The sequence below is a fragment of the Leptidea sinapis genome, chromosome 11 (assembly GCF_905404315.1).
Source record: "Leptidea sinapis chromosome 11, ilLepSina1.1, whole genome shotgun sequence".
NCBI classification, from domain to species: domain Eukaryota; kingdom Metazoa; phylum Arthropoda; class Insecta; order Lepidoptera; family Pieridae; genus Leptidea; species Leptidea sinapis.
Window position 1 is genome coordinate 10,769,575 of NC_066275.1, and position 17,022 is coordinate 10,786,596.

General features: G+C 34.3%; 1 protein-coding gene across 1 annotated transcript in view; it reads right to left on the reverse strand.

The window, feature by feature from the left end:
- LOC126966860 (lachesin-like) overlaps nt 1-17,022 on the reverse strand; it is an 80,052-nt gene that overhangs the window by 15,899 nt on the left and 47,131 nt on the right. The window contains exons 2-5 of the mRNA XM_050811131.1: nt 12,928-13,031; nt 5,933-6,140; nt 1,234-1,389; nt 8-136 (exon numbers count right to left, since the gene is read on the reverse strand). Of these exons, the coding sequence (XP_050667088.1) occupies nt 8-136; nt 1,234-1,389; nt 5,933-6,140; nt 12,928-13,031 (597 nt within the window). The remainder of the gene's footprint in view (nt 1-7; nt 137-1,233; nt 1,390-5,932; nt 6,141-12,927; nt 13,032-17,022) is intronic.

Sequence of the window (17,022 nt, forward strand, 5' to 3'; positions counted from 1 at the left end):
TACTTACACTGGACCATTAAAACGACTCGCTTGCTAATAGATGGCGGGACTCCATTGGACGCGATGCACAGATAGGCACCCATATGGAGCCTCGACACTTTCGATATTGTTAAATTCTCTCCGTCAACTACATTAACTGAAATTTTCAGTGCATTATAACTCTATACTTAAATCAAAATCCTTACAATTATAACTGTACTACCAATGCTTACACGACATTTGTCTTACAAATTTAATTTGTTTATTTGAGGACGTCCCAGTCCCGTCCCAGATGTGATTTGCAAGAGCGACATCTTAAGTCATTTTCCTAATATGCAATTATTGGGGTTGAGAAGGGCATCAATTGTAAAGTAGAACTGTAGATGGAGCCGTAACTGGAGGGTTGAACAAGACAGACCCAGATTTACGGTCGATGAGCTCGGACGGTTAGCTCAGTTGGTAAGAGCGCTCGAACGGAAACCGAAAGCCAGGGGTTTGAGACTCGCATCTTTCATAATTTTGGTACAAATGAAATATGTATATTTTATCCAAGAAGTGAGAGATACCACTTAAAAAGAACAAACTGTTCAGACATTTATCTTAAGAGTAAAAGGCATTGTGCTGCATATTATAAAGCCTTTTATTCTCATTTAAATCTGATTACTGAGGTAAGATTACGTTAGTAAGCCACGTAAAAACAATCTTGATCAAAAGAAAACCAAAGAAAAACTTATATAGAATTACAGAATTCCAATTTCAATTTCTGATTCAATCTTATAAATATTTCGACTATGCGAAGATGTAAAATGGATTGTAGTGAACGGAACGATTGGTTTATGTTGTCATTTCGCTGAGAGGTCGTCTTACAAGCCATTGGTGTTTCGAATTTCTTTAAAGTAGAACGGAAACATAAAATTCGTTCCTCGTGAAATAATATCAACGAAAATAACTCTAAAAACGTCTGTTTTTCCTTTTGTATCTCGACAAGAACTCGATTTGTTGAAGTGTTTCGTAGCTCCTTCAGTCAACCCTTAGCCTTGTACTTTTGTGTACCAAAAAGTTGTTATACATCTGTTTTGTTTCTTCGCGAATGCGTCTATATAATGATCATCCGGAGAGGATGTTCGAACCGGATATTTATTTGAAGCAATCCACGTTGTTGAAACAACGAGAAACGTCTTATTTGAAGTGAAAATAATTTCGTCTGGATCACAAAAGGAAATAGCTTGTGAGAGAATTCTATTGTTGTTTTACCTGACTCGCCATTACAGTTGAATTCTTGACCATCTTCGCGTCTCCACATGACATATGGTTCCGGGTAGCCGGTCGCTCGACATACCATAGTGACGTTCGTACCCTCGCGTACCACCATGTCACTCGATGTCATGTTGTCTATTATTATTGGCGGCACTGTACAAGAATTTCAATTACATATCTTATATCTTAAAACGAGCAATTCTTGTATTTATAATCCGGATCTCGGAAACTGCTCCAACGATTTTCATAAAATTTAGTATACATAGGTATTTCGGGGGCGATAAATCGATCTAGATAGGTTTCAATTTAAAAAAAATGTAGTTTTATCCGTGTTTTAATGTGAAATAGCTACAATAACATAAATATAGAAAGTAAATTACGCCACTATATACACGACTATAATAGCTCAGATGGGGCATTGAGTGATCCGGAAAGCAGAAAATACCGGTTTGAATCCAGATGTGGTATTAGTTTTTTTTTGATAAAAAAAAATGCCAAGCAAGGCTCGGTCGTCCGGATATTACATAATTAAATAAAAAAAGCCTTTAATTTGTTTAACTTATAATAGTACAAGATTCCATTACCACTGGGAGGCTCCTTTGCACAGGAAGCCTGCTAGATTATGGATACCACAACGGCGCCTATTTCTGCCGTGAAGCAGTAATGTGTAAGCATTACTGTGTTTCGGTCTGAAGGGCGCCGTAGCTAGTGAAATTACTGGCAAATGAGGCTTAACATCTTATGTCTCAAGGTGACGACCGTAATTGTAGTGCCGCTCAGAATTTTTGGGTTTTTTAAGAATCCTGAGCGGCACTGCATTGTAATGGGCATGGCGTATCAATTACCATCAGCTGAACGTCCTGCTCGTCTCGTCCCCTATTATCATAAAAAAATCCACAACTCGATTCTGCAGGCACTTATTTTGTTTGATTAAACTAATATTAAATGTACGTTTAGGGATTATTCAATGTACTAGCGATATTGCCTATAAAAAATCGGCCACAAGTACCTGTAATTTATTTTAATGAAATGAAATGAAATGAAATGAAATGAAATGAAATGAAATGAAATGAAATTGAAATGAAATGAAATGAAATGAAATGAAATTTATTTGCAGGAAACATTGTACTTAAGGTGTTAACAATATAATGGATAATCCAATATGTTTCGTCAATTGACATGCAAAATATGTTACAAAATTGTCTAAACACTAATCGTACTGTTATATTGAAACATGTCGGATTTCACAATGATATCAATAATATTTATAAAATGAAATTTTAATACTTATATAATATTATAATATGAGACGTAAATAACTTAATAATTCATTTAGTACCTATGTATAATATTAACAAATTCAATGTCATAAAAGTATATTAATTTACATATATTATTATCAAATAGACTAATTCATTTTGTATTGAAAAATTCATTTAAACTATAGAAGCACTTATTTGTTAACCACTGATGCAGTCTTCTTTTAAAAACTTTGAACGGTAAATCTTTCAATTCATTGGGCAATTTAGTATAATTAATCTTCTGAAGTAAATTGCACCTTTATGCTTTTTTCAATAAATTGTACATCATGTTAAAGGCAATTACGTCAAGAATTGAGAATAATATGGTTGCCAGTTTTAAACAGGTAAATTTTTATTGATAATTTACAGTCATCTCTTTTATTTTTATAATATTAATATAGAATTGATGTTTTTTATTTACTATTTACGATAAACCATGGTTATCTGTTAATAAATGGCCTCAAGTAGAGGTTGCCATGATTTCAATAAACGAGTCTCGCTCCAGTAAAGTGTGAGCAATTATTAGATATTTATGCAACTGTTGTGTAATAAGGGGTATTAAAACACGAATGTGGGTTTATCACATGAGTGTTTTAATACCTAATTATCAACAGTTGCATACAATACTTTATATACAGCTAGAATATAAATCCTCTAAGAGATTCTGAAACAGTTAGCTTACTGCTAACATTAAAACAGCCAGTCGTAGTAGTAACCTAATATCATCCATTACTAATTATATACAAATAAACTAAGTATTAATGAAAGAATATTTATTTTAATAGTAATATACATTTTGTGTAGTGTAATTATTTAAATTCACTTGAATATTATGTTCTTTTGCAGCGTTTAAAATATCCGGCGGTGTGCTGTCAAAACTTGAATCGATTTCTTTTTTCAAGAAAAATAGCGAAGTTTCGAATAACCAATTTTTTTTACGGCGCGCCACGTTCTGGTAGTGTGGAACGCGCGTAAACGAAAATGTAATTTTTTTAAAATTCATACAGATATCACGCATCGAGCAATAAGAATGTGGCTGTTTATTGAAACTCTTTGCGCATGAAGGGATCGAAAAAAAAACCAAGGAGTGTTGTTATGAAATTCAGTACAACATTACAACACTCGTTGGGATGATGTAATGGCTATTACGACATTGGGTGTTTTAATGTTGGTAATAAGCTATTTCAGAATCTTTAATATAGGATTTAAAGCATAGGTGTAATTAAATGTTTTTTAATCAATTTTACGTAATTATTTTAAAGGAAATTATGTAAGAGTTGCCAGCTCTCAGTCAGCCGTTAAGTTATGATTGCGAGGGGTAAACAGGAATTTTATTGTTAATTATTTATAAACATATGTTGTTTTTTTAATTGCAATACAAATTTGAAGTTTTATTTTATGTACTATTTACGATAAGACATGGCTGCTAGTTAAAAAATGGCCGCAAGCAGAGTTTGTAATATTTTTTCTATTTTTTTTTTTATGGAAAAGGAGGACAAACGAGCGTATGGGTCACCTGGTTATAAGTGATCACCGCCACCCACATTCTCGTTCGACATCAGAGGAATTTCTTCCACGTACTACAAAGCTGTGGAATGAACTTCCTTGTGCGGAATTTCCGGGACGATACGACATGGGTACCTTCAAAAAAGCGCGTACAACTTCCTTAAAGACCGGCAACGCTCCTGTGATTCCTCTGGAGTTGCAAGATTGTCATGATTTCAATAAACCATTCTTGCTCCAGGTAAGGTCCATATAAACATTTTAGGTTTCTGCGAAGTCGCTAAAAAATTTAATATTTATTTATTAAGAGCCATCCCTGGCTATTTTTACGCTGAGATACAAAACTGTGGCACAGTGATTATTTGCATTGGAGCCTTTTATTCCTATAGATAAATATAATTGTTACTAAACATTAAATTGAAAATTGATATCTGTTCGCTAACAGTTTGGGCCAATTTTTCCGAACACATTTCACCATCTAATATCAAACATTTATCTACTAATTTATATAAAAAAAAAAACTATTATTGGGTTCGTCGAGCTACTTGCTGTCATTATAAATTAATGCTATTTGTTTCTAAAGCGGATTAGATACCAACAAGAAAACACAAGGAATCGGTCTTGTGAAAATAAGTTACTTTACACCATAAATGTTTTTATCATAACGAATAAAAAAATGATCTAACTACAAGAATATGAATATCATAAAAAGTTATAAAATATTTTTTTGTGATAATAAGGGAGGAGACGAGCAGGAGGTTCAGCTGATGGTAACTGATACGCCCACCCATTACAATGCAGTGCCACTCAGGATTCTTGATAAAGCCAAAATTTCTGAGCGGCACCCCAATTGCGCTCGTCACCTTGAGACATAAGATGTTAAGTCTCATTTTCCCTAGCTACGGTGCCCTTCAGACTGAAAGACAGTAATGCTTACACATTACTGCTTCACGGCAAAAATAGGCGCCGTTGTGGTACCCATAATCTAGCTCTTCCCATCGGTAAATATTAATTATACGTGTCCAATAGCACCGATGATTTATGGCGCTACAAACAGCGAGAGTTTGATATTAGTAGATGACAATATATTGTATGTTAAAGAATATTACCGAATTCGAGAAAAAATATGATTTAAATTCATTCAATACAATAAGATAAAATAAACTGTGCATTTTGATAAGTAAGCTAGAGTTAAGAGCTCCTTCATATGTCTTCGTATTCAATTTAAGAATAAAATACCAGTCAGTATACCAGGACTCGCTGAGCACAAATTAATGAAATATATTAAGGCTTCTTTGACAAAGAATATAGTATAGTAGATTATATAGAGGTCAATGATGCATGGTTCTTTTCTGGTTCTGCGGAGGCCACCTAATATTCTATAATATTATATTAGTCATAAAAAGGCATAAAAAAGCTTAAAAGGCATTTATTTTCTCAAAATTGATTCCTTTTGATGTCATTTCTAATAACTACTAGATACTACTACCGCTTCGGAATCAAATGGCGCTCTGAGAGAGAAGAAGCGGCGCAAGAAACTCTCCCAGCATTCTTTTTTTGCGCTCTTTTCAATAAAAATATACAATATTGTACAGTCATTTCTATTGTTATAAAATAATCGCAATCTAGTCCCAGGCTGTCCGATCATTTAGATATTCAGCAGTGGAGTAATAGGATTTATGAAGATTACGTAATTTTATTATTGAATAGGCTAAGCTGTTATATGATTTAAAAGATGCGCTGTGAGTTTCTTGTTACTTCTTCTTCCCATGCCATAGTCCCTTTACGAACCAATGTAGCTTCATGACATTTACAAAGTGTTGTTGCAACATGTTATGTTATTGTCACTCCCTATGGAAAATAAATATATTCTATTCCATTCTAATTATTACCAACAACTTGCAGGTATCCCTTCCTGGACCTCATGGGGTCCGTGTTGACCTGGCACATGTACCAGCCTCGGTCCACCTCCTGCACGTTCTTGATGTGCAGGTACCAGGATCTGTGGTCGTTGTACGAGAGGCTGATGCGAGGGTTCTGTGTTATTATGTTGTGGTGTATACTCAGGATTGTCTGAGTATCAACCCGCACCCAAGCGACCTGTAAAACGTGTGTTAGGTGAATCCCCAATAATATTATAAACAGACTTAATTCCTAATTCAAACTATCAGAGGCTTTATCGCAGCTATCCTAAAATAAATTATGTGACGAATTTACTTTTAGAAAAGACATGTGCATAAAATTACTTTGCATTTACCTCAGCGTCACCTTATTTTGTCTTCAAGCAGTAATAAGTAAGCGTTATTGTATTTCGGTTTGAAGAGCGCTGTTTTCAGTGAAATTAAAGTGTTACTGAGACTAAGCCCAATTTCACCAATAACACTTTGAACTGAGTTTAACAAAACTCAGTCTTACATAAACGTGTTCAAATGGCAGTCTTGATCTCGATTGAACACAAAGCGATTTCACCAATATATAATATGATATAAACGTTTTACATAAACAATAGAATGTATCAAATACCTCTCAAAACTGTCATCGACAAGTATGAGCAAAATTAAAATTGTTATATGTCAATGTTTCTATTATGATGACGACAGTGAAAGCTCTTGAACGTGATCAAATAATATAATGAAAGTTCAGCGCTCATAGTTTAAACGCGATTAGGAAATGCGGTTAGTTTGTGTTGGTGAAATCCGAATTGATTCTGTAAACTCGTTTACAGGCGTAAGCTTTGTTCAAATTAATCAGGGCTTAACATCTTATATCTCAAAGTAACGAGAGCATTTGCGATACCACTCCAAACTTTGTACTCAATGAAGATTTCTGAACGGCACTGAACTGTGGTGCGGGAAGCTGATGGCAGGGCGTTTAACCTGCCATCAGGTGCACGTCTTGCTGTTTTGATCACTATCTCTCATAAAAAATAACTAAAGTTGCCTGCATGAGCGTAACAAACATACATTAACGATTTGCAAATTCAAATTTAAGTATAGAATGACGTTTCCTTTTTTGGAGTGATAACTTCTTATGGGAGGATACATCGCTTTGTAAAGTAACGCGTTACGGCGCCAATATGTCTGGCTTCTCTTTCTCTCACGCATACTCCAGAGATAGGCAGGCTCCGCCTCTGCCACTATAAGGCTGCATTTAGTGCTCAGATGACAGCAAAGTTAATTGCGCGGGTACAATTGCGAAGAAAATGAATCGATTCTTAACCTCTTTAATATGTGCGTATTATTTAAGCAATCATTTACGGAACTAAAGTCGGAGATGATATCAAGTTCACCCAATAATTATAGAGCGCCTAATTGAAGGAGAAATTTATTCAATATATTCGAAATTGCCAAAACACGAAGTTTTCTATACGATTTTTGATGACGTTGTTACATTGACCGCGTACGGTCGGTCATTCGGCCAGCGTAGCACTGAAAGCACTCATTTATCGCCATAGCGTATCAGCGGACCGACGCGACGTACGTCAGATCGACAGCTCGGCAAAACGATTCTCGTCAGCGCGACGTAGCTCTACGCGCGTAGCAATTCAACAGCGCTGGACTGAACGCGTTCATTCGTTTTCATAATTATAGCTACGATCAGCGCTGACGTCAGTCGAGCACTAAATGTAGCCTAACCAATTGTTACTTTTATAGGATTAAATAATGTATATACACAAAATTCGAATGTACATATTCAAGAATTGTAACTAGGAATAAAATATATTTTATAATAAATAAATCATTTTATTATAAAATAACCTATATATTAATAAACGTAAACTTTAGGTAATAACCTAAGCTTTTCTCAAAAAAGTTAAACAATTTCAATATTAAATCAATGTTATCTCTTCTTTCAGGCGTCCCGAGACGCACACTTTTTGTTTTAACTTTGTATATTTTTGTCCGACAGAAATCAAGGCTATATAGGCTACTCGTGCCTATTGTCATTGTAATTATACGAGTATCTCATAACATTATTTTTCCTATTATCGTGCGCAAAGTTCGATTTAGCGCATGCATTTGCGTTCGCAAAGTACTACTTTCCCAAACGTTGATAAAAGCGTTTGAAAATAATAATAGTGGTCGAACTTTGCCCAACTTAATAGGAAAAATAGTATACGATACTCGTGCGCTCGTAGGTCATCATGCACACGCTTCGCTCGTTCGGGAACGACTTACTAATTTACTATTTTCTATTATCGTGCGCAAAGTTCGATTTTGCGCATGCATTTGCGTTCCCAAAGTACCACATTACCGCACGTTGACACGAGCGTGCGGGAATGTAGCAGAGCGTGCGGGAATATGGTGAGCGTGCGGGAATGTTTGAAAATAATTATAGCGGTCGAACTTTACCCAACTTAATAGGAAAAATAGTATTCGATACAAGTGCGTGCGTCGGTAATCCTGCACTCGCTTCGCTCGTGCGGGAATGACCTACTTTGCGCGACGCGCTTGTATCGTATTGTACTATTTCATAATAAGATTGGTGCTTACAATATTATTACAAAATTTCATCGGATTTGTCGCTTTTTCATGAAGTAAATTAAAAATATCACTAAACTGAATTACAAAATCATAAAATATTTATTGGATAGTTTAAGAAATTCTCTAGATACACCTCATACAAAGAACTCGTAAAACTGAATTAATGAATTGACTCTATTCTATCATGAGGAACATTATTGATTGCAGACACTTCAATGATATTTAAAGTGAAAAGAAACTAGGTTATATATGATGAAGTAAACGATATTCTATCTAACATCGTGTTCTAATTTAGCGCTAATAACCTAATGCTAAATATGAAGAAATCGAAAGATATATTATTTACCGTACCGAATGTCATAAATGTAAGTTCGGCTCTCCATATTCTTGATAATGTTATATATTTACAAAGGCATATAAGTGAATTTGGACAAACATAAACTTATAATGCCTACTACTCGGCTAAGTCGAGTTAGTAATTCTTTTGTGGGGCGTTGTATATGTTTTTACAACAAGATCCCACATAATGTCCAAAAAAATGTGTTACGGAATTAAAAAGAATTGTCAAAGAATGTTTGTGTGGTAAAGGTTTCTATAACGTAATTAACTTTTTTAATGATACCACTGATTGGAAATAGAGCGACCGCCCTCAGGCAAATCATTAATAAATTTTATTGTACATTTTTAGGTTGTAACCATATTTTTTATAAAAAAAAAAGAATCCCGCTATGTGTTGCGTCCGTACTATTCAGATCTGAGCTTCAGATCAGACCTTATGGAATGATTGGTAGTTTTTAACTAAATAATTTTATATGATATTTTGAATAAAAATATTTGAATTTGAAAACTTTATTTTACTTCACACCATTATTTCAATATCTACTACGTAGGAATCAATAAGCTTCGATGAACAGCAAGACGTGCCTTGTTGAAAATACTCTGGCTTCACATGAACAGTTGCAACACCCCGATTTCTTGTCACTTAATTTCACTTACATTCACACTTTCTATCTCTAGTAAGCAAACTTCCCAAGTATACACATTAAACAGTCTTTTACATGTTCCATTTTCTCACTATCAACTCTGTCTAAAATTTCAACTTCAACTCTGTACAACAAAAGAAGCCTATATTACTCCTTTACAATGGGTGCTATCTTCCAAATCCCATTTATTATCACTGCATCCGATAGAACCACTGAGAAAAGCACTTGGCCCATTCGCCCATAGGGTTCGACTGCCGTTTAAAACGCATCCACAGCTACTTCGGCGTGCACATAATGTTTTTCTCGAAGATTTTCTTTTATTTTCGGCAAAAAAAAATCGCAAGGTGCAAGGTCGGAGTTATACCGCGGATGACCTGGTAATACAATGACCATATATGACGTCGCCAAATAGACGATATCTTGCCTGGCAGTGTGTGACGAGGCGGTGTCATGAAGAAGGATCCTACTGCAAGGTCGATTCCCTCGAACTTTTCCTAGACAAGAGGCAAGCAATTGTTCTTGTATCACTGTGTAGTAACTGTTTTCGATCCTCTAAAACTATTGTCACGTAATTAACTGTTCTTTTTTTCCTTGCTTTGACCTCTCTTCACTTTAGTTGGCAACTCCTCGGAAGGAAACACCCACTAATCAGTCTTTTGGTTTCAGTATCATAATCGTAAGTCCAGCTTTCCTTATCCGTTAGTACGTCGAACACAGCATTTGAGCCACCTGGGTTAAATCTTTTAAATATTCCACGGATCGTGACGGAGTTTTTGGGCCTTGGTAGAAAATTATGAGGTATCCACTATTCCTGATCGCTATATATTCATGGGGCTTTTGTGTATTTGACTCATACCGATGCTTAAGGTTATCCAAATCTACTATTATGTCAATCTATTATCAGTCGTAACCGTAGAAGACCGTCCCTCAGATCATCGGTGGGATTAGTGCGACCACATTTAAACTCATTACACCGGTTGTAAACAGTAGCACGAGATGGGGCTTCATCGTTTAAGTCCAATCGTAGTCTATAACAACTTTCTTGTAGACTTATATGGCAGCGATAAAAAATCATTGCACGAAAATATTCTCGCGTCAAATTCCTGCTGATGTGATATAGACAATTTTCATATTGTCGCCAAATCGTAAAATAAATTAATAAAAATATATATCTAAACTCAATATTTTAAAGAGGAACATATTTTGTGTTTTTGTATATATGTTTGGTTTTCACACAAAAACTACTGGACCGATTCCAAAAATTCTTTCAACATTCAAAAGCTGCATCTTCACTGAGTGCCATAAGCAATGATACATTTAAAAAAAAAAATTGGGATCCCTAATAAAAATGCAATAATACTCGTATAACCCTATATATGTAATAACAAAATAGTCATTAAAAATCAACCGTCAACAAAAAACCGTTTCAATACCTGTAAAATACTTTTTAAATTATTATAAACGGACATTACTTACAAAAGATTTAACGAATTTAAAAACGTCAATCTAAAGAAAATAATACATTAATAAAATAATAACTAAGTGAAATAAAAATTTTATGTTGACAAAAATAAATATATAGTTCGACTTATTAGACTTTCCACTGCCACGAGATCGGTATCAACGTGAGTGAAACACGGGACATTGCTAGGTACACAATAATATTCGAAAGGAGTTCCATTTTCAAATATATGCTTATTTTTTATTATATGGTTTACAAGCCGCCAGTTCGAATGTATCTTTAGTAATTTAAAACAATCATAGAAATCTTGTATAGATTTAAGAACCTATACAACAACTCATAATAAGCTACTATTAAAATTTTATGAAGTAATGAATATTTCATCATCAAAAGAACATTTTAAAAAACACCTCACGCCCACAAACCATGTACAAAATTATATAAAAGCCTCACGTTGTAATTGAAGAAAAAATCACGTATTCATTTAACATTCTGCACTATAATTCGCAATTCCGAGCACACAGCGAGGTAATTCAATAATCTCTTTTGTACCGACCACAATGCAAGTGGGCGAGCGTGGACTTGTTTACTTGTCAAAGAATATTAAATCGTCTTCAGATGGCATTTCCCGTATGCTAGCCATATCCTATTTGAATTCCAGCTCACTACACGCTACTCCAATTTCGCTAACTAGCCTTGGTGCATGATTAATAACTGGCGAATCGTGCACAGAGAAGTGATATTAAGTTGGCTTGTTAAAACTTCACTGTGTCGTATGACTGCAGTTCTAGTTTCCCTACACGTATAGTGTTCGTTGATACAATTATAGTAACTGGACTCCAGAATGAATGTGTAATAAAGTGCTTATATATATTTATCTTGTATGAATAGATTTTACTAGAGGTTTTTATACTCTGTCAATCTAACGATAGTCATGTCTAACTATGAAATCATAAGACTGCAGGGTAAGATCTGAAAGTTTGTTGCAAATGTTGTGTATTCGATTGAAAAGACTTTGATTGAAATTCATATTGCTTCGCAATAGGGTTTGATGCTAGGAAAGTTTTTATGTACCTTAATATTACACATAAAATTCTCGTGTCCCGGTGTTTGTTATCAAACTCCTTCGAAACGGCTAAACACATTTGTTTGACAATTTGTGTGTATATTATCGGGTAGATCTGAGAATCGGCTAGCATTTTTTTTTCATATCCCTAAATGAGTCACCCAACCCTAACTATTTTTATTGACATTTTTTTAAATTTTTATTTTATTTTGATTCAGCATTAAAATACATACAACTTCAAATTTTCACCCGTCTACGATTTACACCTTTTTGTATCGCGATTTATATATTATTATTGCGCTCGTCACCTTGAGACATGAGATGTTAAGTCTTATTTGCCGAGTAATTTCACTAGCTACACTGGAAGGGTGCCCCTTTCCGAACGAAATACAATAATTCTTACACATAACTGCTTCACGACAGAAAAAAAGCGCCTTTGTGGTACCCATAATCTAGCTTGCATCCTGTGCAAAGGAGCCTCTTACTGGTAACTTGAAACCCTACAAGCATTTTAGGTAAATTTATGCAGCGCATATAGCCACATAATAAATACTAGCTGATACCCGCGACTTCTTCCCTGTAGATAAAGGGTTTTTAAAAACAATTAGCAAGTTTGGAATTGAAGATTATCTCATGTCCTATACCATTTATGGTTACCGTTTTCACTACCGTTCCCAACATATTATAAGAATCTTATTCCAAGGGAGATTGCTACAGAAAACTAAGCCTACTATTGGAATAGTTATAGCTCATAGTGAATTTCAGTTTTTCACAAATCCCGCGGGAGCCATTATTAACTCCGGGTAAAAGCGTAACAAACAAACTTACGTTCACATTTATAATATTAGTAGGGATTGATTGAATTAAACAACATCAAGACTGAGATAAATACCTTGTAACTTCTCAAGTCTTCAACAACGCAAGCCAGCAGTGCGTCACGACCAACTGTTACCGTGACATTTGTCACCGGTTCCACGAAACGCGGGAATAATGATTCTGAAACAAAATGACAAATGAAAAACTAAATCAACACTCTTCAAAGATCTAACATAGCAACAATAATACTTTTATTACAATAAAATACTTTAAACATGGCCTACAAAAAAAACTACGTTTACAAAATCCGACTTAAAAAGTATCTATAAAAAAAAAAATAACACAAAAACAACCGAATCCAAAAAAACTACTCCAATAATACTACTCCAATAACCAAAAACACTGCTAATATTCACTAAAAAGTATAAAAATAATTGTGTATTTTTTTACTTTTAATTCTAGTTACGATTATTGTTCCTGTTTTTGATTCATATCCATTCCAATAAAAAAAGAATAATCGAAATCGGTTCGTGCGATATTGAGTTATTCGTAAATTTGTCGCGCACATACATAAAGCAAATTTAAGTTTTATTTTTATGGTGTTCTCATGGATTTCACTGTCAGATCTGGACAAATTGCAATGGGACCACACGGGAAGCACCTGCTTTCAAATAAAAAACGAATTATCAAAATCGGTTCACCCAGTAGAAGGTAAAAATAATACCGAGGAATTGAGAACCTCCTCATTTTTTGAAGTCGGTTAAAAATAGCTTAAAAGAGATTTAATTTAATACACCTCTTATGCAAATCTTTTACTTATACTATTAATAAAATATTATTATTTGTATGTGCTACCTATGATAGGGTGTAAGTCTTGCCTGCTTGGGTGGTTTGGTTCTAGACGAAGCATTTCCGCTCAAAGTCACGCATGGTGTGTGTGTGTCAAGTGTAGGTACCTGCTATTATTAATATTAAAATTATCGGGTTGGCACCGACTTCCATCCCCACAATATGGACCGACGATCTGGTCAAGATCGCCGGAATACGTTTGATGAGGGTAGCGCAGGACCGATCGTAATGGTTATCTTTGGAGGAGGTTGCAGTGGTTGTCTTCCGGCTGATGATGATGATGACTTAAAGGATTCTCATACATGGTGGGCGAGGATCGAACCAAGGGCACAGTGTTGAATGTCGAAGGTCCTAACTATTGAGCCACCGAAACATTCATAAAAGATTATTAGACAGGATTACTAATAGTAATAATTTACGGGTTCGAATCCATGCAACACATGCAAACATTTACATGATGAATATGGATGTTTGTTTCCGAGTCATGAACGTTTATGTATGTATTTATGTATGTGTAGTTATTTATATTTTACTAGCTGACCCAGCAAACGTTGTATTGCCATATAAAGTAACAGGAAAAAATCAATAATTAAAATTTTTGGGGTATAAAAAATAGATGACTCTCAGACCTACCAATAATATCGTACATAAAATGTATCGTACTATAACAATTATATTCGATTGCCATTTTGCAACCCTATTTCTGTGGATAGAACAAAATAATATAAAAATCGCGATACAAAAATGATCGTAGATGGGTGAAAATTTCAAGCGTTATGTATTTTTTAACGCTGAATCATAATAAAATAAAAATTAAAAAAATTGTCAAAAAATATATTTATTATTATTCACAGGAGCACTACGTCTGCGGAACCGCTTAATTTCATTATGTCGTACTCGCTGTTGTTGTGTTGGATGTGCACGAACTCGTTGCATTCTATGACTATCACCTAAGGGTACTTCATTGTCGCTTACTAAAGAACGCAATTATGACATAGCAATACGACTATTTTCTTGATCTGTCTCTCTCTGGTCATCATTGCGGTTAGCACGCGAGGTAGATCTTCGCACATTTGATTGACTGCGACGACCAAAGTCAGATCGTCGTCTCCTCAGCATCGTTAATTGTAATTAATCTACCAACTATAACTAGCTAAAATTAAGTTTATTATTTACCTCCTGAGAAAGTTACAAATACATAAAGATTCTAATTAGTTATTCATTTTTAACTATTCTTTCAATTTGTTTTCTGAACGACGAACACATCAAAGGAAAACTTTTGTTTATATTTAATTTTTCCGAGTATTTTCATATTTATTCACCTTTTAAACCTCTGGACTTCCACAAATAATTCAAGACCAAATTAAGCCTAATCGGTCCAGCCGTTCTCGAATTTTAGGGAGACTAACGAACAGCAAATCATTTTTATATATATAGATTAAGTATATCGTAGTCTTGCTTACTATGCCTAGTTTGGGACAAGATAATTTATGTAAAAATATATGTAATGACAATTAAAGGCACACAAATATCGTCTATCTCATCAATCTGTAACGCTTTTGCTGAATACTTTTCCACAGTTTATACACAACCAGATCATATGGACATTATAATCAAGCCTAATATAGTTTCTACAACAGATAATAACGCAGATGCCGATTCAGCAAACAAATCTCTATTTAAAATTTCTTTTTGGTAAGGTTTTCGAATCTCTTATATGTCCTTATCTTTCTTTTCATTTGAATTAAAAGAAAAATCTATTTTAGCCCCTCAACAGCATGGTTTCGGCAATAAAATGTCTACCATAAAAAATTTAACTGAATTTACAACTCAAGTAATCAATAATATAGACAAAGAACACCAAGTGGATGCTATATATATGGATATTAGTAAAGCTCTCGATCGGGTAAACCCCTCAATTTTTATAAGTAAACTGCAAAACACTAGCATTCTAGGAACTTTGCTGTCTTGACTCTCGTCATTTTTGTCGTACAGACAACTACAAGTTTTGGTTTGCGGGGTATCAATCAGATCCATTCATGGCTCCATCTGGAGTTCCTCAGGGATCCCATCTAGGTCCTATATTATTTTAAGTATTTATTATCGACTTGTGTGACCATATAAAATCTTCAAATTTTGCGTTATTTGCCGACGACTTAAAGATTTTAAAGCTATCCAAACTCCGTTAGACTCGAATCCCTTCAAAATGACATAAACAGTACGTCCCAATGGTGCGTTAAAAATAAATTACCCCTTAATGTTAAAAATGGCAGCATATAAAATTTACAAAGAAATTAATACCATATTCTTTAAGTAATCTGTCGTTAGATGAAGTGGATAACATCAGAGGCCTTGGTATTATTTTAGACAGGAAATTATCCTTCAATACACACATAGCTGTAACAATCAATAAATTTTACAAATTATTAGGCTTTGTTTGCAAAACGTTTAAATCATGTTTAGCTCTTAAAATGGTTATTTTGCTTTAATTCGTAGCCTATTAGAATACGGCTCCACCGTTTGGAATCCATTCTATAAGGATCCTATCAAAAGAATCGAAAGAATCCAGAAACGCTTATTTTGTTGTTGTCAGTACATGAAACAAAACAGTTCGAATTAACTATTTACTAGAAAATTGTCGCTGGGTAAATGATCAAATGTTTCTATCCAAAATTTTAAATCACAAATTAGGCTGTCCTAATATCCTAGCCAAAATTAAATTTTCATTGCCACACGAAAGTGCACGTTACACAAATTTCAAACCATTTATTGGAAATTTATATAGAGCTGAACTCGGTGCTATAGTGTTTTAGAATGGATCTGCCGGGAGCACAATAATCTTTTCAAAACTACTCGTGTTGACATCTACTCCTCCTCCCTTCAGGATTACAAAAAAATATTGCATCAATTTATCAGTGCAGAAACCACATAACTTATGCTTTGTTTTTACTTATTTTGTTATTTTTATAAGCTAGTAATAGTATATAATCTGTTGGTGAACCTAATCAATAAATAATTACACTATGGAGATGGTCAGATTTTGGTAAAATTTTTCGTCTTCATTTTCGGTATGTGGGTTTTTGATTTTAATATCGAGATTTTTTATCTTTAATGTTGGAAATATTTAGAAAGACCTCTCCACTGAATTGTAAATTAAAAAGGGCAATAAATAACCAACCTTCGTTATAACAACATTTACTTTTTAACTCATTTCAACTTCGGTACCCCTGAAAACGTTGAGATGGAAGGCAACGAAATGTCCGGTTAAATAAAAATGTTAATTATACAAAAAAAAACTTATAAATAATTAATCATTTTATTT